Here is a 27,019-nt window from a genome sequence, read left to right as displayed (position 1 = left end):
GTGTTAAGCAGCTTGTGATCGTATGATGAGGAGAAACTTCCGGTGTGTTTATGAAGTAAAAGCTCGTGTTTCCGGGTTGGAGGGAGGCTGGTTGCAAGCGGTTGCAAAGGTGGGTTGTTTGAGGTGTCAAGGGAACTTTACTTTTTCTATCTTTAAAAAGTCTTGTATCAGTGCAATTTATACATTGAATATTGTGAAAGAGCTGCAAAATCAAATCACCAAATTGCTATTTCTGAAAAATTAATTAAGAAACCGTTAATGGATAAAATAATCATACAAAAATGTCTGTTTTTGCCTAATCCAGTGTGTTAAATATCTGACAAATTAAGGTGCTTCGTTGATGCAAAAAAACACATAAGCACCCAGCATTACTATACAAACAAATCTATATCATATTGACTAATATTGCTAAAAAATATGGAAAAAAAATTAAAATATGAAAAAAAATTAAATAAAAATATTTATTTTGATAATGAATAATTGTTTTGCCTGCACACTACTCCATGCCACAATATTTTTATTGATCTATTCGACATATTGATTTGATATATTTGAATGATTTTTTTCACACTTTAACTTGATGAAGATCCAAGCAGGATCAAAATCAGTCAATAAAAAAGTAATGTGCAGGCGTTACCTTTTTCTTTACTGACACTGTTTTGATTACCTCGCACATACGTATAATTATTTTTCTTCAACAATGAATAATTGTTTTAACATCAAATATTCACAGGTTACAGCTCCACAAATAGGAGGTCTGATAACTGAATAGCATGACAAAGGTATAGTGCAAAGTTACCTTTGTATTGTTTTTGTCTACCAATATATATAGAGAGAGAGAGTTTAACATAAGTGATCCAAGTAGTCTTTCATTTATGCTGTGAAAGACTATATAAGTTAATCAAAAATAGTATCCTTTGATAAGGTCAAACTAAAGTGCCATGTAGCTATTTTTGTGGGCAAAGGGATTTTCAGATTGATTCTATTTTTAATTCCCATCTAGATTGCACTTCCTAAAGATGGCCATAAATATTTAATTGAATTCACTTTCTATCCAGCTAAAGTGGACTGCTCCAGCAAACATTATGTTGAGTGAGGGGGTAAAAATACATCTGGGGCAATGCTTGAATCAACTTAACAATGGTACAGTAAGAGCAAAGCAAACTAAATCAGTCACTCTGAGCACAACAAGAGGAGGGCTTTGTGTTTTTCCTAATGTACTTATTGCATTTTTTTCCACACTTGTCTTCATTAGAGAAGCAAGTGTGATCCACAAACCAGCAGGATACTGTGGGCGAGGAAAGGGAAAGAGCTGCATTTCCGCCATCCTCATTACCACAGCTGTAGGAAGCCCAACTGTGCAAGTGGAGCTCCTCAGCAGCCAGCCGATAAGACTGTGGCTACAGCCACACTAATAGCTACCTATTGTGTTTGCACAAGGCAGCTTCCAACTGTGAATGAGTAACTGTGTGAGTGTGAGCAAGAAAGCATTGCTTAAAACTTCTGTGGATGAATAAAGGAACTAAAAATAGAAATAGGTATCCACTGCAGATCTTTTTGCATTTGTGCTGTTCTTCAGGAAATCATTTTTTAATTCACAGCATTATGTTGAAGTCCGTTTCCCCATTGATTTGTGTTTCCCCTTTTTAAACCCAATGTATTTATTAAAGCAGCCAACACAATTATGAATTATTATTTAATCTACCTGTAAAGATAGGTAATAATGGAATGTCCACATGCTCATTACTCATCAACTATCATTCAGTGCAGTAATATTGCATCAAGGATGGTGGCTTCTTTTATTTTGAAAGGCAAACGTTTGCAGGAAGTGGGTTGTATTATTTCAGTAATTTTCCCCTCCCCCTAGTTTCCTCTGCTGGTACTGCAGCTTGAGTTTACAGTACAGTATTTATGTGGAGCAAGAAGGCCTGTGCTCTGCCATAACCAGGTCGTTGCTTTGAGGAATCATCTAGGTTTCAGTTTCTTTTTTTTCTATGATCACCTGTGTGTTTCATATTTAGAGCAATTAGATGACATGTGATGAAAATCTATGTAGTTGTGTCATATTTTCTTCTTGTAAGGGAACAAGGGGACAGTATTTCTGGCTATTCTCTATGTTATATGCATTGGCTTTATTTTGGATCAATACTGACAGTGATATGTGGATTAAAATGTAATTATAGGACGTCACATCTGGTTAATTAAGACCAGTGTCACTGTATCCTCCAGAGGACTGCAATCCACCCCTAAGGAATACAGCACAATTAGATAATATACGACCACGACTATTGTATATATAGATATTGCATTATTGGTTCCAGATTCAGAGTAACATTTACCACTTTTTTTTACCTGTAAATAATAGTAAAAAAATATAATATATATTATAATATATTATAAATTACCTAACATGAGACTGTGGACTGACTTGGTTTAGGGTAGGTTATCGTTACAGTCTATAATGACTTCTTCTTCATGTAGCTTCATGTAGCTGTTTAACAGACCCTGATTGTTTTGTTTTTTTATTTAATTAAATGTATCTATTTTATTCATCTTTTCCTTTCCTTACATTTTATTTGTTTTATAATTTATTTTATTTTTTACATTATTTTTATACTGTAAAATATTTTAATATAACTAGAACATGTTTATATAACTACTGTATTGAAATTTCAAAATAAAATGTGAAAAAAAGCGAAGATTAATCTGTAAACATTTTATTTTTTAAATTTAATAATATTATGAATATTAAGTATATATATATTTGACGTGGGCACACTGATATCATGTTTTTACATTATATTTACATTATACATTTCATATCCCATACTTCCGTTTTACTGTACTGATGATGCGGTTTAGGGGTTCTAACGGCAATACATTTAACGTTAAACGTTAAATGACATGTTAGATGTCACGGCTCGTTTACATTACTGTTGTTGGAAACAAATAGGCATAAGTTAAGTGGAAGTAGCACTAAAAATTGTAAAAAATAATGTATAAAAGTGGTGAAATGATGTGAAACAGTCGGGATGAACCGGGGTCAGCTACTTCCTACGGTTGGGTTTTTTGAAAGGACCGGTTGGAGCCCAACGGCAGTACATTTAACGTTAAACGTTACACGTTTGATGACATATGATAGACGTCACAGCTCGTTTACATCATTTTTGTAATAAATATATAAACATTGTGTCAGTAAGCAGCACTTATTAATTGAAAAATAACGTATAAAAGTGGTGAAATGATGTGAAAACAGTCGGGAGACACCGGGGTCAGCTACTTCCTACGGTTGGGTTGAGTTTTTTTTTTTGAAAGGACCGGTTGGAGCCTCCTCGCGCTGCTCTCGACCAATCGGAAGTGAGTATTTTTCGCGCTGGATGTCCGGACAGTTTGAGTTTCCCGCAACGAGCTTTGAATGAAAAATCCTCCAACTTTTACAGGATGAATCCGGACAGATTCACCCTTTAACGACCGAGAGGAGACTCAACAGGTAACTACGAAGAAGCTGTCTTTCATGGTATTGTCAATGTGGGGATATTAACCGGCGGTAGTGGTTTTTATTGCGAGTACACTTCATCCATTTAGCAAGAGAGGATCCGCTAGCTTAGCATGCTAACTTTAGTGCTATGGTTAGCTTCGGCTAGCACCGTTAGCTTAGCATGCTAACGTTAGTGCAATGGTTCGCTTGTAAGCTTTGGCTAGCACTAGCTTAGCATGCTAACGTTAGTGCTATTCGTCAATGTTTAACTGGTTAGCTTCGGCTAGCACTGTTAGCTTAGCATGCTAACGGTAGTGCAATGGTACGCTGGTTAGCTTGCTAGCTTAGCATGCTAGTTAGTGCAATGGTTCAATGGTTAGCTTTGAAAATAATAAAAATATAATATGTAAAAACATATCGGTGTTCCCACGTCAAACACATATATATATATATATATATATATATATATATATATATATATACTTAATATATACTTAATATTAATAACATTATTAAATAAGAAAATAAAATGTTTACAGATTAATCTTCGCTTTTTTTCATACTTTATTTTGAAATTTCAATACAGTAGTTACATAAACATGTTCATGTTATATTAAAATATTTTACAGTATAAAAATAATGTAAACAATAAAATAAATTAAAAATGTAATGAAAGGAAAAGATGAATAAAATAAATAAATAAAAATCAGGGTCAGTTAAACAGCTTTAAGCTACATGAAGCTTAATTCATTATAGACTGTAACAATAACCCTAAACCAAGTCAGTCCAGTCTCATGTTAGGTCATTTATAAGGTAGTGCAATGGTTAGCTTTGGCTACCTGTTAGCCTAGCATGCTAACGTTAGTGCAATGCTTCGCTGGTTAGCTTCGGCTAGCACTGTTAGCTTAGCATGCTAACGTCAGTGCAATGGTTAGCCGGTTAGCTTTGGCTATCTGTTAGCCTAGCATGCTAACGTTAGTGCAATGGTTAGCCGGTTAGCTTTGGCTAGCACTGTTAGCTTCTTTTTTAACCGAGCTGTCATGGCGCCTACACATTTATTATATCAGTGAAACAATAGCAAATCAGTTTAAACACACTGCCACAATCATCCAGTCGCGTATTTATTTTAATCTGGTTTGGTAGTTTGTAAAATAGCCGCATTTAGCCGTTGGGTGGCGGCTATGGCTATTTGCTGGAATGCAGTGTAATGGCTGACTGTAGCAGTGACAGAGATGCTGGTTGTACGGTGAGGTGAGGGGGTAAATGCTGGCCCGCTGGTCCATGGTAGAGATCCATGAGATTCCTACATCGTGGCTTCCGCTTCAGAGTATAGTCGGAGCCCGTTTCGGTGTATGACATGATAGAGTAAACACTGGTTATAGATGGTGTTTAGAGCACCAGGCCCTAAATGTTCATTGTTATGTGGGAGCAATTACCTGAAAGGTTTGTGCATGTGCAAAAGGATAACGCTGATTGATGGGTGTTACAGTGGTTATCCAGATTTGTTGGTACTAGTCAGTGCAGAAGAGACTGTTAAAAATGAGTATAGTGCAGGGTAACTCCACTTTAGACTAAGCTACTGCACTATACTCATTTTTAATAGTCCTGTATCATAGCTGTTACCCTGCACTATATTCAGTTTTGTTCATCTCCTTGTATTTTTATATCTGGTATATTTGTTTTGTACTTTACACTTTGCACTACAAACCTTTTTTACTGCCTTTTTACTAACATGTTTTGCACTGTGGAACTGTGATGCTGGGAACTTGAATTTCCCTCGGGATCAATAAAGTTACTCTGTCTATCTATCTTTGCCGTAGTGTCAAAGTATCAGACATTGCCATATATATATATATATATATATATATATATATATATATATATATATATATATATATATATATATATATATATATATATATATATATATATATATATATATATATAAATAAATGGCTGTGACTAGGGTGAAAGCAAGTAACTCAGATTTGCACAAACGATGGGTTCTACTGAGGGGTGACAGACGTGTTTTTTGTGGCACTCAGAAAATCCACATTTCTGACCTCTACGCCTTTTTAATAACCTGGAACCGAATGTGACAAGCTCCCATCAAAAAGCATTTTTTACACATTGAAAAAGCACATGTGCAGAGAGTAGTCTCATGCCTACAGATGTCATTAAGTTTGATTCTCAGACACTTTATTAGTTAACCTTAGAATGACTGAAGCTGTTGTTAAAAACGTTACTGTAACGTTACTGTAATAGCCTTTACATTACAACCCAGTGTTAAGCTAATTACCTTGTTACTTAATCTCACCAGCAGACTGGGGAGCAGTTTTTTTTTTTTACCCCAGGTCATCAGACTTTTAAATAGATAATTCATACGACACCTTCTCACACAAAAATATATCTTATACTGTATATGTTCTTAATATATATGTTCTTAATATGCCCTTGTACAAAGTATTTCCTTTTATAATTGTAATGTAAATGTAATATGACTTATTATTTTAATTTCACACGTTTGTACCTGTACAACCGGGTGACAGTAAACATCTTGAACTTAATCCGCAAGGTAACATGTTTATCTTGAACTAGTCAATTCCATCAATTAATCGCCCTCCACTAGACTTGTCAGCTGCTTCCATTTCCGCGGCTTTTCTCGCCGGTGATGCGGTGGTTACGCAGCTCAGCTAGCCTCCCACTCATTGGGCATTCACTGCATGCGGTGGAGCCTGCAGCCAGCAGCAGCCAGCCTCCTGCATTCTCCATACCCGCTTTGCCACAGACTGCAGCTAGCAGCTAGCTAGTCCCTTTTTTTTTCCAGGATTAAGGCAATTTAAAATATTGTCGCGGTAAGAGGTTTTTCCACCCGCCCTGTGGGTTTTGTTCCCTATGCATGCATGGATGTAATGGAGAATGGGTTTGAGTTGGATCTCGCTCACATTAGTTGTGATCAACGTATAGGTCTGGATTTCATTGAGGTATTATTTTACTATACAGAGGTATTGTCACTTCCGACTCAGTCGAGTAGCTCTGCTATCTTATTCATCTAAAAACTACGCTGCTAGAGCATTCCGTGACAGGTGCAGTTTTCTCTGTCGCCTCCAAGCTCTCTGTTCAGGCTCCGCTGGAGCAAGTGAGTGCCATTTTGAAAAATGTGTAACGTTATGCTCCTAGGATTCATATCCCAGAATGCCATTTTACAAATTTTCCAGAATGAAGAGCCCCCATATTGCATGATGTGTTATTGTTGGAGCCTGTGGAGTAATAAGTTTCTGTCCTGTCCTGCAGCTCAAGTGAGCCTGGAGGGGGTTAGATGGGATGGACAGCAAAGGTAGCTCCCTGCCTTCGATGCTTGAACCAGCCAACCCTGTCAGCATGAAGCAGCCACCAGAGTCCCTCAGTGTGCGAAAAGGTGGGGGGGACATGAGCAGTGACCCTGCTCTACTAATAATGGACAAAGCTGCTGCCCAGCTGGCCGCCACACTACAAGACGGCGTCCTTCAGAAGATGGCTGGCCACAGTCATAACAACCACAGCCACGAGAGGCTCAAAGACCTCACCTCCCGTGTGTTAAATGGGGACCAAGACGCGCTGCCTAAGCTTCCGGAGCCACCTATGCTTAAGGGTGCCGAAGCCCCTGCTACGAATGGCACCCATCAGCACAATTGCACTCCTCATACTGAACATGAACTGAAGGTGACGATACCCCAGGTGGTCAAGCAGCCGCTGTTTGAGCCATGCTGTGCCAATGGGACTACTTTGGACACTGAAGGTGCTATATCTGGACCAGAGAAAAGACAGGACTCAAAGAAAAGGAGGGGGGGACCTCAAAAACCAAACCTCAGTTCCTCCGCCATCCCCGTGGAGCCACTTGACCACACAAATGCTGTAGATGGAACTGGAGCAGCTGATGAGGTTTTGCTTTTATTCCTACTTTTAAGAACCAAAGGATGAATATTTTTTTCAAGCGAGACCATCTGTTTGTATTGGGCAAATATATAAACTGCAATATATCTAGCTAATACTGGTTTAAAGACAAACATGAACCCAATAGCTACTACAGTTATGCTGACAGATGATATTAAGACAAAAGGATCATAAGTACCAGGCCTCCTATGAACAGTTAAATACACAGTGAATTGTGACTAACTGTATCTAAAGATATATATATATATATATATATATATATATATATATATAAATGTAAAGTTAGTTCGATCTGTTGACATTCAAATATTGATATATATAAATATATCCACATAGGCTTAAAAATGTGGGAAATTGATAGAACATTTGCAAGTTTTTAAACCTAAATGCAAAGCTGCAGAGAGTTTGACTCACTTCATTGTATGTGTATAATTGTTAGCCAATACTTGCAGGTTTAAAATACTGGTAGTGATGCATAGGAAGGAAAAGGCGTTGGAACCTTGATTAGTTTCTATTTTTATCTATTGATTAACTGATTCTTCTTTCTCTTCTCCAGCCTGATCTCATCCCAGAGCTGAATGAGGAGAATGCAGAAGTATCTCCTCTGCCGAGCCGTTTTTCTGTTGGTGATTTGGTTTGGACCAAGGTGGCAGGATACCCCTGGTGGCCTTGCATGGTGACCACAGACCCGGAATTCAACAATCACATCAAACCGAAACAGAAAGGTGAGATACATCAAATTAACTTTGCTTTAAGTGATGTGTTCAAGTCAAGTTAAAGTCAGTGTTATTACACCGGTATTCATTTTATTCAATGTTAATGTATTTTTTTTTTATTTAATTCCTTTTTCAGCAGTCAACAGCAGGTCGGGCCTCCTTTTCCATGTGCAGTATTTTGGAGACGCCCCAGAGAGAGGCTACATCTTTGAAAAGAACATGGTGTCTTTCACCGGGGAAGATCAATACCAGGAGCTCAGCCAGGGCAACAAACAGCCAGCCTCCAGAGTCATTCACAAAAAGGTAAATCAACTTCTTCTCCTATGCGACGCACTTGCGTATTATTGGCCTGTAGAGGATGTGGTGTGCTGTTTAGAAAGACTTGGCTCAGAAGCCTTGCAACATTAAAACATTGCACTTCCTTAAAATGTTTTATTCAAAGTTCTCCCTTGTCATTACATTTCTAGAAAGTCGAAGAGCATTCCAAATGAAAAATCAGGCAATTAAAAAAACACCTGAACCTTGAGCCCATTATGCGAGCAGCCAGACTCATCGCACTTTTTGTCCATTTTCTCAACACCAACAAACAAGAAAGGAATAACGTTTCAACACATAAATCTGTGCAGGTGCTTTTTGCCATGCTCGTTATCAAGTCGTCTCTTACACAACTGTCACATGCTGCTAATGAAGTATGTAATCTTGTTTTAAGATATTGCACACAGTGTAAAAACACGTATTTTTTTTATTAATGGCAATCTCTTGGTAGCAACATGTGTTCCCTAGTTGAACACAATGATTAAACATTACTACTGTGCTGTGTCTTTTGTGACTTGTTGTATAACCTTGGTATTCTTTCCCTCTGCTATGCAGACGGCTCCCTCTGTGCCCCGTAAACTCCAGGCTCAGTGGAACATGGGCGTCATTCAGGCCAAGGAGGCCTTCAGCATGTCACTGGATGAGCGCATGGTGAACTTTGCATTTCTATATGATGATGACGGGCCTCATCTGAACCCCTGCATCCTGGAGAAGTTGAAGCCAGAACAGAGCCCCGAGATGGACCAGGAAACAGAGTCCAGACTTAGCCCAGATCTCCCCTCCCTGCTGGTGGGCCCTGCCGACGACCCAACAGCCGCCTCTCAGTCCCAAGACAGCACTTCAACACGGAAAAAGACACGAGCACCCAGAAAGAAACTCAACTCGGGAGAACGGCGAAGAAGGGGCAAAGGCCATCTAAATAATTGCCTTTCAAAACAGCAATTCAGCGACACCGCTTCTTCCAAAGAAATTCTTCCTTTGCATCCGACCTCACAGGTTAGGATAACTCACTAAAATGTATCATCAGGGAAAGGCTTATTGTACATAATGTTTTCTAATCTTTTCGTGCAGACTTGTCGACATAGGGAGCAGGGAAAGTTATGATATAAGACTTAAGTTTTAAAGAAATCAGACAAAATGTAAAGTGTAAATGAAACACTGGAAAAAGCTTTTCAGCCCAGTAAAACCCCTGTACAAACAAATATTTAGTTTGTGCCATGGTTAATCCATGCAGGTAGAATAGGCTTCAGATATAGAGTCATATTAACCCACAACTAACTGTATATTTTAACCTTTCAATATCAACGGAAATCTGTAATGAAATCCAGGTGTGAAAATACTATGCATTTTTAAAAGGATGTAAAACCCCAATCGGCTAATATTATGGTCATATTTTGGCAGCTTAAGAAAGCTTTTGCCTTTTTTCTGGCATCATTTAATACATTTGGTCGTTGTTTTTTTTGTAGGATCCCACCACTTGTGCACCAGATCTACAAGCTGAATCAGTCGTACCTCAAAAGAAAAAGAGGAGACCCAGACAGGCTCAGTCTCCCACGAAGACGGTGAGAAGAAGGAAAAAACCTGCAGCGGACAACGCTTCTGACCCCGTGAGGAAAAGGAAACCAAAGCTGGTTTCTTCGACAGACGTTATTTCCGAACCAATCTCACTTCCGGTTTCAGTTCCAGGTTGGTTGAAAGTTGAAACCAGGGCAGGGTTGGTTAAATCTGGCCATGGCTGGTAAGCTTTAAATTGCCACATGTGGCTAGTAAAATAGTGAAGTGGTTGGGTTGTTGTGGAATTTATCACATAATGTGACCAGTATATTTAAGAATGTCCCCGCCTGATTGTATAAAGAGGGTACATTTTTGTTGTGAGACTGCTAAACCCAAGTAAGCTGTCCTTGATAGCACTGAAGCTTAGAAATGCAGAGATAATAATGTATTCAAAATGCTGTTTGCTTTCTAGTGTTGTCACATAACACCAAAATCCCCTTTGCACAGATAATCATATTTTAGTGGCCACTGGTTGCTTTTTTCTTTACTATTTATGAAGCATAGCAAAAAACTGTAAATGGTAATTGATGGTATAAGTACTGGAACCATCAACTAATACTAACAATCCTCATCTGTAGTTGAGCAGCAAAATGTGTTTTTACACACATGTAGTTCTGGTAATTGATTCGATTTGAAAAGAGCCTTTTATTGTCATAGTTGCCAAAGTGAAGTAAAGGCGAAAGAGATTGTCTCATTCATGTAAACTAAAATGTAGGAGAATAAGCTACTCCCTTTAGCTGAGTGACAATTTATTTTGGCCTCTTAGGTACTTGGCGCATGATGGGAGAAAGCTTTCTGAATGAATCATCAGGCTACTCTAAAAGCTGCCTGAAAATGTTGTCAGCATTTCCTGTTCTAACCGTTAATGCAGATAAAAAAAAATGTCCATGTCAGAACCAAATCATGGAGTTTGACCTTTTTTTAATTTTTTCTTGTTGATTTTAGTCAAGAGGCAGCGAAAGAGGTCTAAAAGACCACCAACGGATGCTACGGCAGACGAGGTTCAGCAGCCTAAAAGGAGACGTAAAACGACCAAAGTTGCTGAAGAAAAGGTGAGATTTCCATCTGGTGCAATCTTATTTCAGACCAAAACTGACCCTGTTTTTGCAAAGTAATAGCTGACATTTGAGGAGGACCTCGCTGTGAAGACTTTGAATGATTTGTCAAGTATGCATCCAACAAAAAGCTATGTTTAAAATGATGCAGTAAGATATATATTTTTGATACTGAACATCAGTACTAAAATGGATAATAAGTAGAATTGGGCCGGTGTAAAAAAAAAAAAGTCAAACCGGTTTGATATTAAGCCACAAGACCGGACTAGTATACAGAATTTTAACACTAGGTGTCGTACTTGCTCCACCAAAACTCGGATTAGCGGCTTGTTGCTGAAATGACACAGGGACTTTGGCTTTGGTCTTGAGGAGTTGTAGCATTTATTCACCGACAGTCTAAACTGTACACACACTGTGCTACTATGTTCAGAGCAACGTTACTGCTGACTTCATGCTCCCCGTCACCCTTGCACATTTGCTAACGTTACGGGTCGCCGGGCTTGCAATACACTGACGGAAGCCCATCTTGTGTTGTCACCTGAAAACCACATGATTTTTCTAGTAAACAATCACAACATGTGTTGTGCACGTCTTCCTCCCTCCCACCTCTACTGAAATTTCATCTCCTTCATGTTGCCGGTGTTTTGTCAAAGTCACCGGTATCGGCTTGGCGGATGCGCACGGCCTGTCAGACACTAGTGACTCTGTTCATAAACAAACATAATATTATGTTATTCACGTTGTCGTATTGCTTATTACTAATGCAGTACAAGCTGGATTTAGCACCGTGACGCCGTCGGCACCCCGTGTCATAACGACAAATGCCGGTTCAACCGGTTGGCATAAATTCAAACCGGTATAATCTCGTACACCCACCCACCCGGACCCAACTCTAATAGTAAGCACTTTGTAATAAGATGTTGATTTTCTTGCTCATCACATCCACAACCTTCCCAGGCCTCGACTTCAGAAGGAACAGAAAAAAAGCGGAGAAGGCGGAAGAAAACTGACAAAGACGCACCGGAAACCAAGAAGAGAGTGAGGAAGCCAAAAGCTCTCCTCACTGGTAAACCAATCTTTTAAATTCACATTCTGTGGCGTTGCTTTTGACTCCACAACATTTTGGCTGTTTTGTTATGGCGCCGCAATACTTGATTGTCATTTGTTCAAACACTTTGTTTTCACAGCAGACCAAGACGCAGAGAAACCAAAGCGTAGGAGGAAAAGGAAGCTGGATGGAGAGAACCAGACCACGCCCTCCAAGGCGAAGAGAAGGCGGATCTCCCCGTGTCCTGATCCCGAGGTGAGGGGGAATAACCTCAGATCAGTCTGACATTTACTAGTAAACCTAAGGAAGTTGCTCTTGAAATGCTCAAGAGCCACAAATCGTTATTTTGCAGTTTGACGTTGCTAAACGATTATTTTAAGATTAAGCCTGCCAGTGCAAGTTAGGTGGTATAAGTTTAATTTAATTACACATGCTTATTATTAATGGTACAAGTCATCTTCAAGCATAATCTTTGAGACGTTTTAATAAAATATAGAGAGCTGGATCATTTTCCATTTTATGAGCAGAACTCACAATTGCAGTTTTGATTGTTATTAGTTTCCTTCATCACTTAGGTCTGTTGGACATAGTTTGACTTTTTAATTGTGTTTCAGATAGTGTGAATGTATCGCTGTTGAATTCTTATGAATCAGCATTGTCTCATTTATTAAAAATTCACAACATGTTTGCTGCAGGGCTCTGGGAGTGAAGGACGTCCGGATTCTCCGAGTGACAGCTTAGATGGGACAAAGAAGGGCGAACGGAAAAAAGAGTTTGTCTGCCAGGTAGGTCTACCTCTTATGCGTTTTACTGTCTTTAATTTGAATTGTAACAACAAACTCTTTATTTCAATGTAAGACATTTCTTGGGAAAATGCTGCTTTGCTAGTAAAATACAAATATATTAGTGGGAAATGTTAGGCAAACATGCTGGATCACACAAGTCTCCATGCTTGTATTATCATCTGTGGAATATAGACACATTTTCAGTTTAAATGTTTGTGGTGTTTCCCACTTTGTCCTTTTCAATCTTTTATTCTGATCACATGCACTGAACTGTCTCAATCTCTGCATATTTTTTGATCCGTGTATTTTTCTTTTACAGATGTGTGAGCAGGCTGGTGAGGACTTGGTGCCCTGTGAAGGCCAGTGTTGTGGGATGTTTCACCTCCACTGTCTGGGTCTGTTGTTAAAGCCTGACGAGAAGCTGCTGTGTCAGGAGTGCAGCACAGGTGAGGAGTTCACTTTGTCCAGGAAACAACGATTGGTTACTTTATGTTATGATAAGTGACCTCTTGTTGTGCTACTTTCAGTTTTTGACTGATCACATCACATCATCTAAATAGGTCCCTTTCTCCACAGATAATAATTACTTTTGTTATGGGTTAATCTATTTTTTTCTTTGACTAATCTATGAACAATTTAGTCAATGAAATCATGTCTCAAATTTTGAAGACTTTGTCTTAATTTTGTTTTCTCTTACCAAATGTCAAAACCACAAGTTTTTATTTAGCTATTCAGTTTACAATTATATGAATGAGAGAAGTAGTTTTACATTTTTAATTTTAGAGTCTGTAACCAGCTAATATTTGGTGTTTTTTCTTGATAAATTACTGGTGACTCATACCCTTTTGTTATTGTGAAAAAGTAAATAACATGACAGCATTGTATTATGAGCCGACCCCTGATTCCCACCTTTAATGTCATGTGTGCATACAGTACCTTATTAGTATGGACAGAGTTAGCGGAACAGTGAGAGTAGGTAGCTGTTTTAAATTATTGCTGTTTAACATTTTCTTCCCTCCCTGTTTGTCCACTCAGGAATTCACTCGTGTTTCCACTGTAAGCAGTTAGACAGCACGGTGCGTCGCTGCCACGTCCAACACTGCGGCAAGTTCTACCACGAGGCGTGCAGCCGCCTCAACCCCCTCACTGTGTTCGACAACAAGGGCTTCCGCTGTCCACTCCACGCCTGCCTCAGCTGCCACTACGGCTGCCGCACCAAGCAGAAGTCCGCCAAAGGTGAGGCTCTGCAGCACCAGAGATGTCACTTTTTAATTTTGAGACTCTGTTACATTTACAGGTACTTTTTGAGAGTTAAGTTTAATCCTGGGCTCTGTAAAGGATCAAATGCACTAGTTACTAAAAGTTAAGAATACTTGTTTTCATATTTATATCATTTTCTATAAAGGCAGCTTTAATTATTCATTTCTTGCAGGCTGAACTTCATACTAGCTGATGGAATTGTATTGGGGCTTTTTTAAAAGCTGTGTGGGAAGGACATTTTTGAGTCAACTGTCCATCTTAATAACTGTAAAGGAAATGCATCATCATCCTTATCAGCCAGCAACATCCTGACATTTGGAGAGTTTCAGAATAGATCTGTGAGAGATGATTTTATAGAGTTAAGAAAAGTTAGAGAAATTAAAAGTAATTTCTTTGAACCTCACAGTTACAAGCATTTAATTTAGAGGTAAAAAGTAGCTGAAGGAATATAAATGTATTTGCCAAAAAGTCTCTTGTTCCTTCTAACTACAGCCAGGCCACATTTTCTAAAGGATTGAACTCTATGAAGAAATATTCTCCTTTTTGCTTTCTCTATTTAGGATATATATGATATAGTGGGATTACGGCATTTAATGTGGTGACTATGAAAACAAGGCACTGATGAAATATGATGCAGCTACCCATCTTTACAGTTTGTGACAGATTGGACCCCAAACAGAATAAGCTTAGTTTTGTAGACTTAAAGTAAACCAGTGCTTTTCTACAGCAGACATTTGGTCCTCTGAGTGATGTAAATCTGTCTAATCTGGTGTCTCTCTCTCTCCGTACTGTAGGTAGGTTGATGCGTTGTCTGCGCTGCCCCGTCGCGTACCATGTCGGGGACCTGTGTGTGGCTGCGGGCAGTGAGATGGTCACCAACACCGCCATCATCTGCACCAACCACTTCCACGCCAAGAAGGGCTACAGCCACCACAGTCACGTCAACGTCAGCTGGTGCTTCGTCTGCTCCAAAGGTTTGTCACCTCTCCCCTCTTACTAACAAGGAGGCCAGTTACCAAATATTGATAATTGTTTTGTCTGCTTGACCAGCCAGTCATGTAACCACAATCATTTTAAGGATCTTTTGTGGTGATAAAAACTAATTTCAGCTGTAAAACGGCAATTTTTATACTGAACTTCCATTTAACATCCTTTAAACATGCGTAGTTTACGTCTTTGACTGTGGCTGTTGAAATTTATTAATTTGAACTAAAAGCATGATGCCAGCAGTATGACCACTACTGATGTGACGGTGAGGAAATTTTCCCACCGGTTAATAAACAACACCGGTGTTACCGATTACACCGGACATTTTACAAGAAAAGACGCTGCTGACTTTGAGTGTGCTGACTTTGATCTTTACCGTCGGATGGCTGTGTGTCTGGCCTCTCCGGTCCAGCTTTCGCTGCAGGTTCCCATTCTGTCCTCCTCACGGCGATTACCTCATTAACGTTATGCTTCCCTTATAGCATTGGGTTTAAATCTCATATTGCCAAACAGGCGCTTTTCCTTTTCGCTTCGACACCAAATCTTCTGCCATCATTTTGTCTGACAACTCTCTTTCATCCCGTGTGTGTGAAATATGACACCTGCTACTCTGAACAGACTCCTCACGGAGCAGATGCATTCACTTTCAGTTTATAGCGTCCGTCGTCCGACTATGTATTGATAACACGGCGCTGATACGCCAAAATTAACCAAATGGGTTTTATTTCTGTAGAGAAAAAAAAGCAAAACGACGGTGGGCACGTATTGTAATTGATGTGTGCCCGACCACCGTGTAACACCGGTAACACTGACTACCGTGGCAAGCCTAATGTCCACACGATTGGTAAATGGCTTCTCTTGCATTTGTATAAATCTTAGTATACATTTTCCTCTTTGTGTCTTTCCCGGTTTGCATGTTGCGGCTGGGTCAGTTTACAAATTTAAGGATTTCAGATCCCAATCGGACCTCCTCACTTATTGACTTTGAACAAGGACCATTGTGAGAATAAATGTCCAGACCCTTCTTCACAGGGTTTCCCCTCAGGACATTGTTTAGCAGAGGTGATATGCCACACAGATACTGACGCATCTTGGCTCATTATCATTTTAGTTAGTAGATGTCAGCAAAAACAATAGTCGCACTCGTAAAAGAAAAGAAAAGAAAAGAATATTGGCGGGAGACCCTGCTGTAATATGATGTAACAGCTCTACAGAGAGTACAGCAAATGTTCTTCTAGTGCAACAAAGTGTAGTCTCAAAGTAATTAATATCTATAAAGGGTATCAAGGAAATCATTTTTGGCACAACCAACTGCACTGGAGCTGTACCAGGGCGAGTGAGAAGCTGTTAATCACACAAAGTGCTACTGAGAATCCGAGGAAATGCTGAACTGCAGCACTTCCTGAACATCAGTTTTCAGTTGAAATCACTGCCAGTTTTGTGGAGTCGTCTGTAATTTCATGTGTGAGTTACTTTCTGAGTTTGTGTAAGATGATACTGAAACCCAGAAAGCAAGCCAGTCGTAGAATTTGTCAAGCTCTGACTGGCGAAAGTTTGATGCCAAATAACTTAAAGTTTTAATATCAACATTGGCTAGAGAGTAAGAGATGATAGTTCTTCCATCAATGCAAAATCCTGTGTCAATGCCTCTGAGCCACTGCACCAGTCATGCCCCTGTATCCTCTCAGCTTCACAACCAAAACACACACAGAACAGTGTGTTTGGGTCGATTAACGAGTGTGTACGTGGCAGTTCTTTGGCTGCCGGTCGTACTAAATGCTTGCGTTTTATTGTGCTGTTTTTAATCACCCTTGCACAGATGACTCAACTGTAAGTTGGAGCTCTCTTGCCAGCTTCAAAGCTGTTGACTTGTAACTAAACGTTTGAATTGTTCTTGTCTTGCAGGAGGACAGCTGCTGTGCTGCGAGTCTTGTCCTGCAGCTTTCCACCCCGACTGCCTGAACATCGCTATGCCTGATGGGAGCTGGTTCTGCAACGACTGCCGGGCCGGCAAGAAACCCAAATACACAGACATCATCTGGGTCAAACTGGGAACATACAGGTCAGAGAAGCTGATCCCTGATTCAGTACTGTGTTTTATGTTGTTCTGTATTGTGACCTAGACTCTGAATTAATAACTCTAATAATAACTGCCTTTTTTTCCTCCTCAGATGGTGGCCTGCAGAGATCTACCACCCAAGAAACATCCCCACCAACATCCAGCACCTTCGCCACGAGATCGGAGAGTTTCCGGTCTTCTTCTTCGGCTCCAAGGACTACTTCTGGACTCACCAGGGCCGAGTGTTTCCGTACATGGAGGGAGACCGGGGCAGCAGGCACCAGAGGACCGGCATCGGCAAAGTCTTCAAGAATGGTGAAGACCTAGACTACCTCCTAGAAAAATACAATTCTTAGGCCATTTTCATCAAAATCATTAAAACTCATGAAAGAAGTGAAGCAAAGTTGCATCAAAGCACGACTGCTACACATAATTACTAGGGGTGTCACGATTGGTCAGTTGGCGATGTAGACACACAATCGATTTGAAGTGGAGATATCACGACTGAAATGGCCAAACAGTTCGATGAGCGCTGTTTTCTTTGGTTGCTGCAGTCTTCTAAAATCTTCTGCAGCCCTCAAACTAGTTTTTCAACGATGCGTTTGTCGTTTACATAACTCACGGGGAAGTTAAATGTCGCCACAGCGGTGACTTCAGAGAAGCGGGAGGGTTTTGTTTTTTCTCCATCAGTGGCTCCGGCAGTGGTCATGGTGTCCTAAAGTGCAGCTGCAGGCTACCGGTAAGATACGCTGTGTCGTCTTTGAAGTGTTCGGACGCACGCAAGTAGGCGGGGGCGGAGAGAAAAAAAAAATACTGGGAGAATCACTGATGAAAAATCAGGAGCTAAATTTGATCAATGTCCAAAATCGTGACACCCTTAATAATTACCGAAAACGTTTCTTGGATATCGGCAATCTTTAGCATCATATACTGTACTCTGAACCACACAAATGTATGTGTTAACTTTAAATTGAAACGTGTTAAAAAGAAGTTGAAGACATCTAGAAAAGCATACATGTTCTAATTTAAATGTTTTCAGGTTTGGAGTTTTGAAATTGCACTTGTTATTTATATCAACCACTGTTAAGCATCATCAAATGTTCAGCTGAATGTTTCCACAGATGAAATGAAATGTAATGAGCCTCTACGTTGTCTCGTTTCCTCAGCTCTGGTGGAGGCTGAAATTCGATTCAAGGTCATAAAAATTAAACGAGAGGCCAAGGAAGCTCAGGAGAACAGCCGAAAGCCACCCCCATATAAATTTATCAAGGTGGGAAATCTAAAAATGTGCATCTTTGCTTTTGTCTCTTTGTTCAAATGCATTTTTTAAAGATACAAACCCAAGTAAATCAGTTAATACATGTAAAGACTCTATATTAAAGAATGAATAAATAAGACTTATTTTACTTTTATCACCTCCAGAATAGATTAAATTATTGTTTATTTATGTTTCATGATGTTGATGTCTCCTTTTCTTATGTTATTTTATTTTTTTAAATCTCCTTTCAGGTCAACAAACCCTTCGGTAAGGTTCAGGTCTACACCGCAGACATCGCTGAGATCCCCAAGTGTAACTGCAAGCCGACAGACGAGAGGCCGTGTGGGTTTGAGTCCGAATGTCTGAACCGCATGCTGCAGTACGAGTGCCACCCTCAGGTGTGTCCCAACGGGGAGCGCTGCTGCAACCAGGACTTCACCAAACGCCTCTACCCGGAGACCAAGATCATCAAGACGCCCGGCAAAGGCTGGGGCCTGATCTCTTTCCGGGACATCAAGAAGGTAAGGCCAGAGGCTTTAGTGGGACCAGCCAATGTCTCATGCAAATGTGGAAACTATCAGGAAAGATTCATCCCATTGAAGGTCAATATGTCTATTAGTTTTTGGAAATTAGTTCTGACATGTTGAAACATCTCAGATGTGTTTTCTGCATAAGCACAAGCAGTTATCATTAATCATTTCTGGAAATCCTCTTTTGTGCAAATCCATATTTTAGTCACTTGAAATTAGATAAGATATTAGTTCATTGCAGGTATATTGGTGTCTGCGTATATGTCACCCGATAAATGACAAATTGAAGTACAGAAATGTCGGGAACATTATCAAAAATGTTTATTTATGTTATGGACTGTGTAAAATGTGATAGTAGCTGATATATCGTTATCCGATTTATTTTTTAACCCTCAAATATCAATATCGGTATCTGCCTCAAAAATTCTGTAATGGTCGGGCAATACTTGTTCTACATAAGGAAATATTTCTGGTGTTCCTTAAAGATATATTTGGGCATTTTTGCCTTTATTTGGCAGAGGACACTGTAAAAATGGGGGAGAGATAGAGGGGTATAACATGCAACAAAGGTCCCAAGGCCGGACGTTGCGGTAATATGACGTGCGCTGTAACCGCTCAGCTAACAAGGCACTTCATGTTTCTGGTGTTTTAAGAAGGTTAAAACTGCCATTTTGGAAGCTCACCCACCCAGACCGTGATGCGTTACAGCAAAGATATAATCAGGCTTATATACAGTGTGCCTATTAAAGTATAGGCACTGTTTTCACTTTGACATTAAAGGGTCTTTTTCCCCGATAGGTGTCAAAAAAGCCACTTTAAATCACTTTGATTTAATTTTTAAAAACTCTCCAAGGGTATAAATATATATATATTTTTAATGCTAATCCATTAAAAAAAACACCCCGATTGTTGGAAATCCTGTGGATCGGCTTGGGACATTTCTAGTATCAAGACATCGCGGGTTTGTTTCTCAAACAGGGCGAGTTTGTGAACGAGTACATCGGAGAGCTGATAGACGAGGAGGAGTGCAGGGCGAGGATCAGGTACGCCCAGGAGAACAACATCATTGATTTCTACATGCTCACCATCGACAAGGTTAGTGCCGAACCGGAAGCGTGAAGTACTTTTTTTGCTCCGCAGTGTGTCAGGGTGCTGTGTTCTCCGCAGCAGTACCATTTCTACTGGGAGCGAGATAAACAGAATGGTATTGCATTGGGAATGTTACATGATAAGCAGCTGTAACATTACAGGAGTCAATACTACAAATACTACAGCCTACTGTCAGCTAAATCCTACAGATAGATCTGTAAAAGCTCATGATATAAATAATATAAACCACATTAATGAGGTAGTAGTAATGGTAGTGGACGTGCTACATAAGTTGTAATGTTGGTACAAGAAACTGCAGGAATATTTATTACAAATTATAAAAGCTATAAATTAACTTAGAGCCACTTATTCTTCATTCAGGATCGGATCATCGACGCTGGTCCGAAGGGAAACTACTCTCGCTTCATGAACCACAGCTGTCAGCCCAACTGCGAGACGCAGAAGTGGACGGTGAACGGCGACACGCGGGTCGGATTGTTCGCCGTCTGTGACATCCCAGCAGGTGAGACGAGTTAGAAACGACTGATTTAGAGCTTCGTCTGCACATTGTTTGAAGAATAATTACAGTTGCAACAAAACAAGAAGTATCTAATGGACACTTCATCTTTTTAGCCAAAATATGTTCCTAAATATGTATTTTTTGGGGCTTTTAGGGACTGAGCTCACCTTTAATTACAACCTGGACTGCCTCGGGAATGAGAAGACCGTCTGTCGCTGCGGTGCTCCCAACTGCAGCGGTTTTCTAGGTGATCGGCCGAAGGTGAGCTTTATTTTTTATCAGAGCTGTAGGCTCATTATCACATTTAAGTTGACATTGCATAAGTCACCAGAATCATTATAGAAACGTATCAACAGTACCATTTTGCAAATTCTGGGTCTGTTTTGTTGGTAGTAAGTTTTTGAGTCAGAGATCATGTCCAGGTGTTTCCAGCTGTTTGAAAGACTTGAGTTGAGTGTTGAGGCAAATTCGGGGAAAGTAGGTACATTGAAAAAGTTAATTACAACCTCATCAGGGTTGCACAACGAAATGCAGTTGTAGTCCCTTTATGCTACACAAGAAAACCAAAACAGTAGTGCATTCCTGTAGTGCATATTTAAAAATTGCTTAGGGGTGCTTTCACATTAGGGACCCGGACCCGAGTACACTTGTCCCCAAAGTCCAGTTCGTTTGATTAGTGTGAACGCTCCGAGACAAGATGTAAAGTCGGCCTTTTTTCTTATCAAACTCGGTGAAATACGAGTTTATTTCGGCCAAACCAGAGTTGGTGATTGTTGGAAAGAGTAACGACGACAGTATTGGTGAGTTTTATTTTGTGTCTGTCAAGTTTGAATGAAGTGTTTTACGATGCTCCGCCACAAGAACAGCTGATCTCAACGTAAACAAATACACATTGGCGATGACGCAAGTGTACTCGGGTACGGAACAACTTTACTAATGTGAAAGCTGACAGGATAGGGGGGGCAATCATACTCGGGCACGGTACGGATCAATCGTACCTCATGTGAAAAGGCCTTAGTGATACAGTATAAGTGGAATCAGGAGTATTTTTCCTTTTTAAGATAACATGTTTTGAGTGAATCCACTGTTTTCTTCCTTGCATTAGAAGATGAACTTTACACTTTAGTTTGTAGTTTAGTTCCCCCTTGTGATGAAGAAAAACTGCACCATAACAGTTGAATAAATATAATATTAGAAATCCACTCATTGATCTTTTTATCCCAACCTGGCGTCTCCTCTGCAGAACTCAAACGGCCACACAGCCGAGCCAAAACCGAAGAGGTTGAAGAGAAAGTATAAAAGGAGGAAAACTGAGGGAAAGAAGTCGGATGACGATTGTTTCCGCTGCGGGGACGGAGGGCAGCTGGTGCTATGTGGGAAGAAGACCTGCACCAAAGCTTATCACCTGTCCTGCCTGAACCTCACCAAGAGACCCTTTGGTAAGAAACGCATGATATACAACGCTGCAGCAGTTTACGCGCTGACAGAAAAAGATATTCACCACATGCAACTGGAAGGAAAGCTGTGTGTTCTTGTGTTATTTGTCCCCTGAAACACTATAAAATTGCAAGTTATTATTGTAGATTTCATCTCAGATAGAGAGATCTCCGCCAGGTGTGTCTCCCTCTCCCCTCCCAAACTAAGAACACTTCAATCTCACTCAGTTGTCCCTCCCAGCTCCCTTACAAAATGTATTCATCAAAACTTTATACTATGTTTGGTGCAACCTATTGCACACAGTTAACTACTTTTATGTAAGTTTGATAATATTTAAACAATGTTTGTGTATGTCTCTGTAAATATAAAGAGTATAACATTTAAGTTACATTTTTCAGGAGTTACATTTTTTTTAATTTTGGTTAACAGAGCTTTTTTTCTCCTTTTATCCTGAGTTAATTTCACCTTAGTGAATTTAGATGTATTCTGAACTTTGCGTCTGTAACTTTGGTCCTTGTTCCCGCAGGCCGCTGGGACTGCCCCTGGCACCACTGTGACGTCTGCGGGAAAAACTCAGAGGCTTTCTGCCAGCTCTGCCCCAACTCCTTCTGCAAGGCTCACCAGGAGGGGGCGCTGCGTCCCTGGCCCCCCACGGGACAGCTGTGCTGCCTGGAGCACGACGAGCTGGATCAGGGTGTCAATTCGGAGACGAATGCGACAACAAAGACCGCCACTACTGCCACCATCGGCAGCCGTCCTCCTAAAGGCTCCAGGAAGGCAGAAGGAGCCGAGGCCAAAACTAAACGCTCCAAGAGGAAAGCAGCAGAGGCCTAACAGTGACCTTTGCCCCCCCTTCCCCCTCAGAGAGCCAAAAGACCAAACTAGACTCTTGACACCTGCTAAACCCCACGTAATGTCTACAAGATCACAGATATCAAGGCACTGTACATCTTCATCATCAGGGAAAGCCGCTGATCTCTCGCATGCTCGGCAGCGGCCTCTAGCTCGCCGCTTTATTATTTTTAAAACATTTTCAGGTTTAGTTGTCTGCACTGAGGCCAACCATCTGTGGTAAAGCAGCAGAGCGAGCGCAGGTCAGGAAACTTCGGCTAGTGGATTTCTACTCTCATTCTTCCACCAACCAAACTGCCTTTTATTTTGATTTTTTTTTTTTTTTTTTTTATTGTCTTTGGTTTCTTTTGTTATTCTAAAGTCCTAAAAAAAATCAAGTTTGTTTCTGCAGAAAAGAAACTGAACCGGCTGGAAGTAAAACTGAGCAGCAGCGTCACCGTCTGCTAACTTGAATCTCATTCGCCCCCCCCCGTCGCTCAACACGGACGATCTTGAACAGCAGAGTTTTATAGCTATATCTATATATGTGTATATCAAAGACCAAAATTATGATTACTGGAATAGTGTAAGACGTCAAACAGGTTGCCAAATGGATTGTTTTTATTTTTATATATAGTATATATATGCCAGATGTAATATCGAAACACCAAGACACTATGGATAGACCTCGGATGACCTTTTTACTTCTGTTTTGTAGCCATAGGTTACATTTGTAGACATTTGTTTGCTATTTTACAACCTGTTATTTTGTTTTAGCTCAGTTTTACTGTTTTCTTTATTTCTTTTGCGTATCAGGATGCTGAACGGTGGCACCACAAACTGTCTATCTACCCGCCTGTCCAGACAACGAGGGGTTACAGAAAGTATTAAACCGAGAGCGCTTCTTAAACTGCCGTCTGACATGAAAACACTACTGGGAGGTTTCTAGGTCTTTAGTGCTCTCTGCTCGATGATACACCAGATAAATGAAGGAATACTTGCGATTTTCTGGAACGTTTTTCTAAGTTGAGTTTTAAGTCCTTTAACCTTTTTAAGGTTTATTTTTTCCTGAAATCTGAAGTACAGTACAAAGATTTTTATGCATACACATCATGCTGGTTCACATTTTGAAGGCCTCCGTGTCAACCGGCCGGGCTTTTTATTCATGACATTGAGTCGTCTGTAAGTGAGGTTTTAAAAGACGGACCTCAGCTTTTTTAATCCTCAGGAGGTTTTCAGTCTCAAAACTGCGTCCTGCTTGTCGTTTAATACTTTAACAAAAGGCTAACGGCACACTGGCTAACATCTTGTAACTCCCATTTTGGTCAGTTTTTCACATTTGTACTTGACGTGAAGCATCACGAGGAGTACGGTGGCACATTTTAGGACAAGTCAGACTTTAACTTTCATCACTCTCGGTGGTCTGTGAGCTCCAGCTGCACTTCTTAAATCCCCAGACACACCAACCTGACATCAGTGAACTAGCGGATATGAAGGCCGACTGTTGCGTCTCCTCACGTTGCCTTTATATTCGCCAAAAAGTTGAACTCGAAAACACCGCAAGGACTACAGCCGACGGCCAGTTAGCACATACGTTCTGCGCCTGCATGAGATGAAATAACTCTCCACACCAGCAGTCTGTATTTGTCATTCAAAAAGGGAAACCGGAAGACTGAGGACGGTTGATATACAAGTATACGTACATGAAACAAAGAGCCGTTTGTCGACCATTTTCACACCACTCTTACTCCACACTTAGCTTCATTCCAGACGGCCATGAATATCAGTGTATTGGAATGATCAGATGAGATGAAGATGAAAAATGAGATGAGCCTTCTGTGTTTTTCCTCCGGACTTCCTTCACGTCCGTTTCGCTTCTCGTGCACTGATTCGTTTAAGCTAATCGACGAGCTCCGCCGCCAATTCAACATGCTGAATCGGGCAAAGAACCTCCGACACAGGCAGACTAGAGCCGACGGTGTGGGACACACCGCACAAAACTAGGCCAACGTGCTAATGCTGCCTTCATGACAGTTTGGTGCTACTATAATTACCAGTTTCTATCTTCCAACATCCAAGTCAAAATTACAACAGAATTTCATATCTGACATTCAGAAACATTTGGACCGTTTCATCTTAGAATCTGGATCTCTCCAAACGGGTGGCCGTTTTATCTTAAAGCCACTATCGGTGCTTTTTCTTTCTTCCTCTAAAACATCTCTTAAAATCCCAGATTTGAGTTGTACAGACGCAACAGGAGGCCGTTTTTATAACTGCACCTTTGTTTTTTGTTTTTGTTTTTTTTGTTTTTTCCCAGGGCGTGTGAATGGGACATGTCCAGAGGTGCAGCAAGTCTCGTACGAGTATTTTCGACTTTGTATGTATCCTAACCTTGACTTGTGTTGAGTGAATGTAGTCCAGCCAGTTATTTTTGTAAGCACTGTAATTCCCTGTTAGAGCTGAAGTGTAATGTGTGAGTAGGGGTTTCATTCTGTAACTACTGTCATAGTAAACCAGAGACTAATATGTACATAATGTATAAGTGGTAATAGTGATGCATCTATTGTAAATATCATACAATTTCTCTGATATTGTATGTTTTTTTTGTTTTTTTTTTGTTCGTTTTTTTTTTTTTTGTTGATGCAGTGCTGAAACACTTTTGTGCAGGATCTCACGTCTGTTGATTCGTGCAATAAAAAGTGACCAAACATGCATCGACCCTCTGCACACTGCTGGACTTTGTTATCATCAAACAATGATTTTTTAAATTTTTACCTCTTGTTACGGCTTACATCACTTTAATATCACTTTAAAATTGAAAGCTGCCTTAACTTCAGCTTTGAAGCCTTAAACATTTGTTTGAGATATATTAAAGGAAAACTTTTCTGTAAAGACCAAAACTTCACATTTATCTTTCTGCCAAAATGTTACTGTTTTAATTTTCTGTTTCAGCTCTATTCAGTCGGATTAATCGACAACCATTTTGATAAACTATTAACTCATTTTATTAGTATTGTATTATTATACCCCCGCGATAACATAGTCAGGGGTATATAGCGCTCCGCGTGTTCGTCCGTTCGTGTGTCACACTTCCGTTTCCGGAGCAGAACTCAAACTATTTAACTTAGGAACTTCAAATTTGGCATGGTGGTTGACAGTGTGTTGTAGTTTTGCCTATTGGGGGTTAGAGGTCTTTGAAATTTTGGCCAAAATCTGTGATTCTGAGAATTTTGACCTTATTTTCTTAAAGTACCGAAACCAATTAATCACATGAAAAGAAGTCATAGTATAGTATGATGAAAAATGTCTTGGAAAAAAAAAGACATAGTAGTAATGTCGAAAAATATCATGAAAAAATACACTGTAGTATGTCGAAAAAAGGTCTTGAAAAAAGTAATAGTATAGTATGGTGAAACATTTCATCAAAATAATTAAAAGTATAGTATGTCGAAAAATTTCAGGAAAAAAAAGTCATAGTATAGTATGTCATAAAAAGGCCATAGTATAGTAGGTTAAAAAAGTCATTTTTGAAAAAGTTATAGTATGTTGAAAAAGTCATAAAAAAAATCCAAGTACATTATGTCTAAGAATTCATAGAAAAGTCATGGTATAATGTCTAAAAAAAAAGTGATAGTATAGTATGTCGAAAAAATAAGTATGTCGAAAAAAGTAAAAAAAAAAAAATGTCTGAAGTCATTAAAAAGTCATGGTATAGTTAGTATCATAAAAAAATAGATAATATAGTATTTAAAAAAAGAAATAAAAACTCAGTTTAATATGTCGAAAAAAGTAAAATAAAAAAAAAGTCATGGTATAGTATGCCGAGAAAAGTCAGAAAGAAGTCATAGTATAGTATGCTGAAAAAAGTAATACTATGGTATATCCTAAAAAGTCATAGTATAATGTCTAAAAAGTCATGGTGTAGTATCTAAATAAAATAATTAAAAAGTGATATAGTATTTTGAAAAAAATAAGTCAGTATTGTATGTTGAAAAGAGTAAAAAAAAATTTAAAAAAAATGTCTAAAGTCATAAAAAAAGTCATGGTATAGTTAGTACCAAAAACAAAATCATAAAAAATTGACAGTATGTCTAAAAAATAATAGAAACTCATAGTATGAGTCGAAAAAAGTAAAATAAAAAAAGTCATGGTATAGTATGTCGA

General features: G+C 39.6%; 1 protein-coding gene across 6 annotated transcripts; it reads left to right on the top strand.

Annotated features, from left to right (window-relative positions):
* Positions 1-3,308: 3,308 nt before the first annotated feature.
* Positions 3,309-25,567, top strand: nsd2 (nuclear receptor binding SET domain protein 2). 6 transcript variants are annotated; one of them, XM_074609790.1, is made up of 23 exons: positions 3,309-3,490; positions 6,773-7,399; positions 7,968-8,136; positions 8,267-8,430; positions 8,998-9,438; positions 9,909-10,128; positions 10,942-11,048; positions 12,009-12,117; positions 12,239-12,354; positions 12,795-12,884; positions 13,204-13,330; positions 13,920-14,120; positions 14,939-15,118; positions 17,037-17,193; positions 17,303-17,505; positions 18,357-18,460; positions 18,700-18,969; positions 19,957-20,073; positions 20,449-20,590; positions 20,742-20,848; positions 21,831-22,026; positions 22,551-23,118; positions 25,173-25,567. In XM_074609790.1, the coding sequence occupies exons 2-22, from the start codon at positions 6,803-6,805 to the stop codon at positions 22,856-22,858; spliced, it is 4,125 nt and encodes a 1,374-aa protein (XP_074465891.1). In that variant the 5' UTR covers positions 3,309-3,490; positions 6,773-6,802; the 3' UTR covers positions 22,859-23,118; positions 25,173-25,567. The 6 variants fall into 6 exon arrangements, with proteins under 6 accessions (XP_074465891.1, XP_074465892.1, XP_074465888.1 ...); XM_074609791.1 differs by having other exon boundaries at positions 8,264-8,430; positions 12,242-12,354; XM_074609787.1 differs by having other exon boundaries at positions 3,310-3,490; positions 8,264-8,430; positions 22,551-22,934.
* Positions 25,568-27,019: the final 1,452 nt, after the last annotated feature.

The sequence above is a fragment of the Sebastes fasciatus genome, chromosome 15, assembly GCF_043250625.1.
Source record: "Sebastes fasciatus isolate fSebFas1 chromosome 15, fSebFas1.pri, whole genome shotgun sequence".
Taxonomy (NCBI): domain Eukaryota; kingdom Metazoa; phylum Chordata; class Actinopteri; order Perciformes; family Sebastidae; genus Sebastes; species Sebastes fasciatus.
The sequence above is the reverse complement of the archived record's forward strand: the minus strand, read 5'-3'. Positions and strand labels throughout refer to the sequence as shown.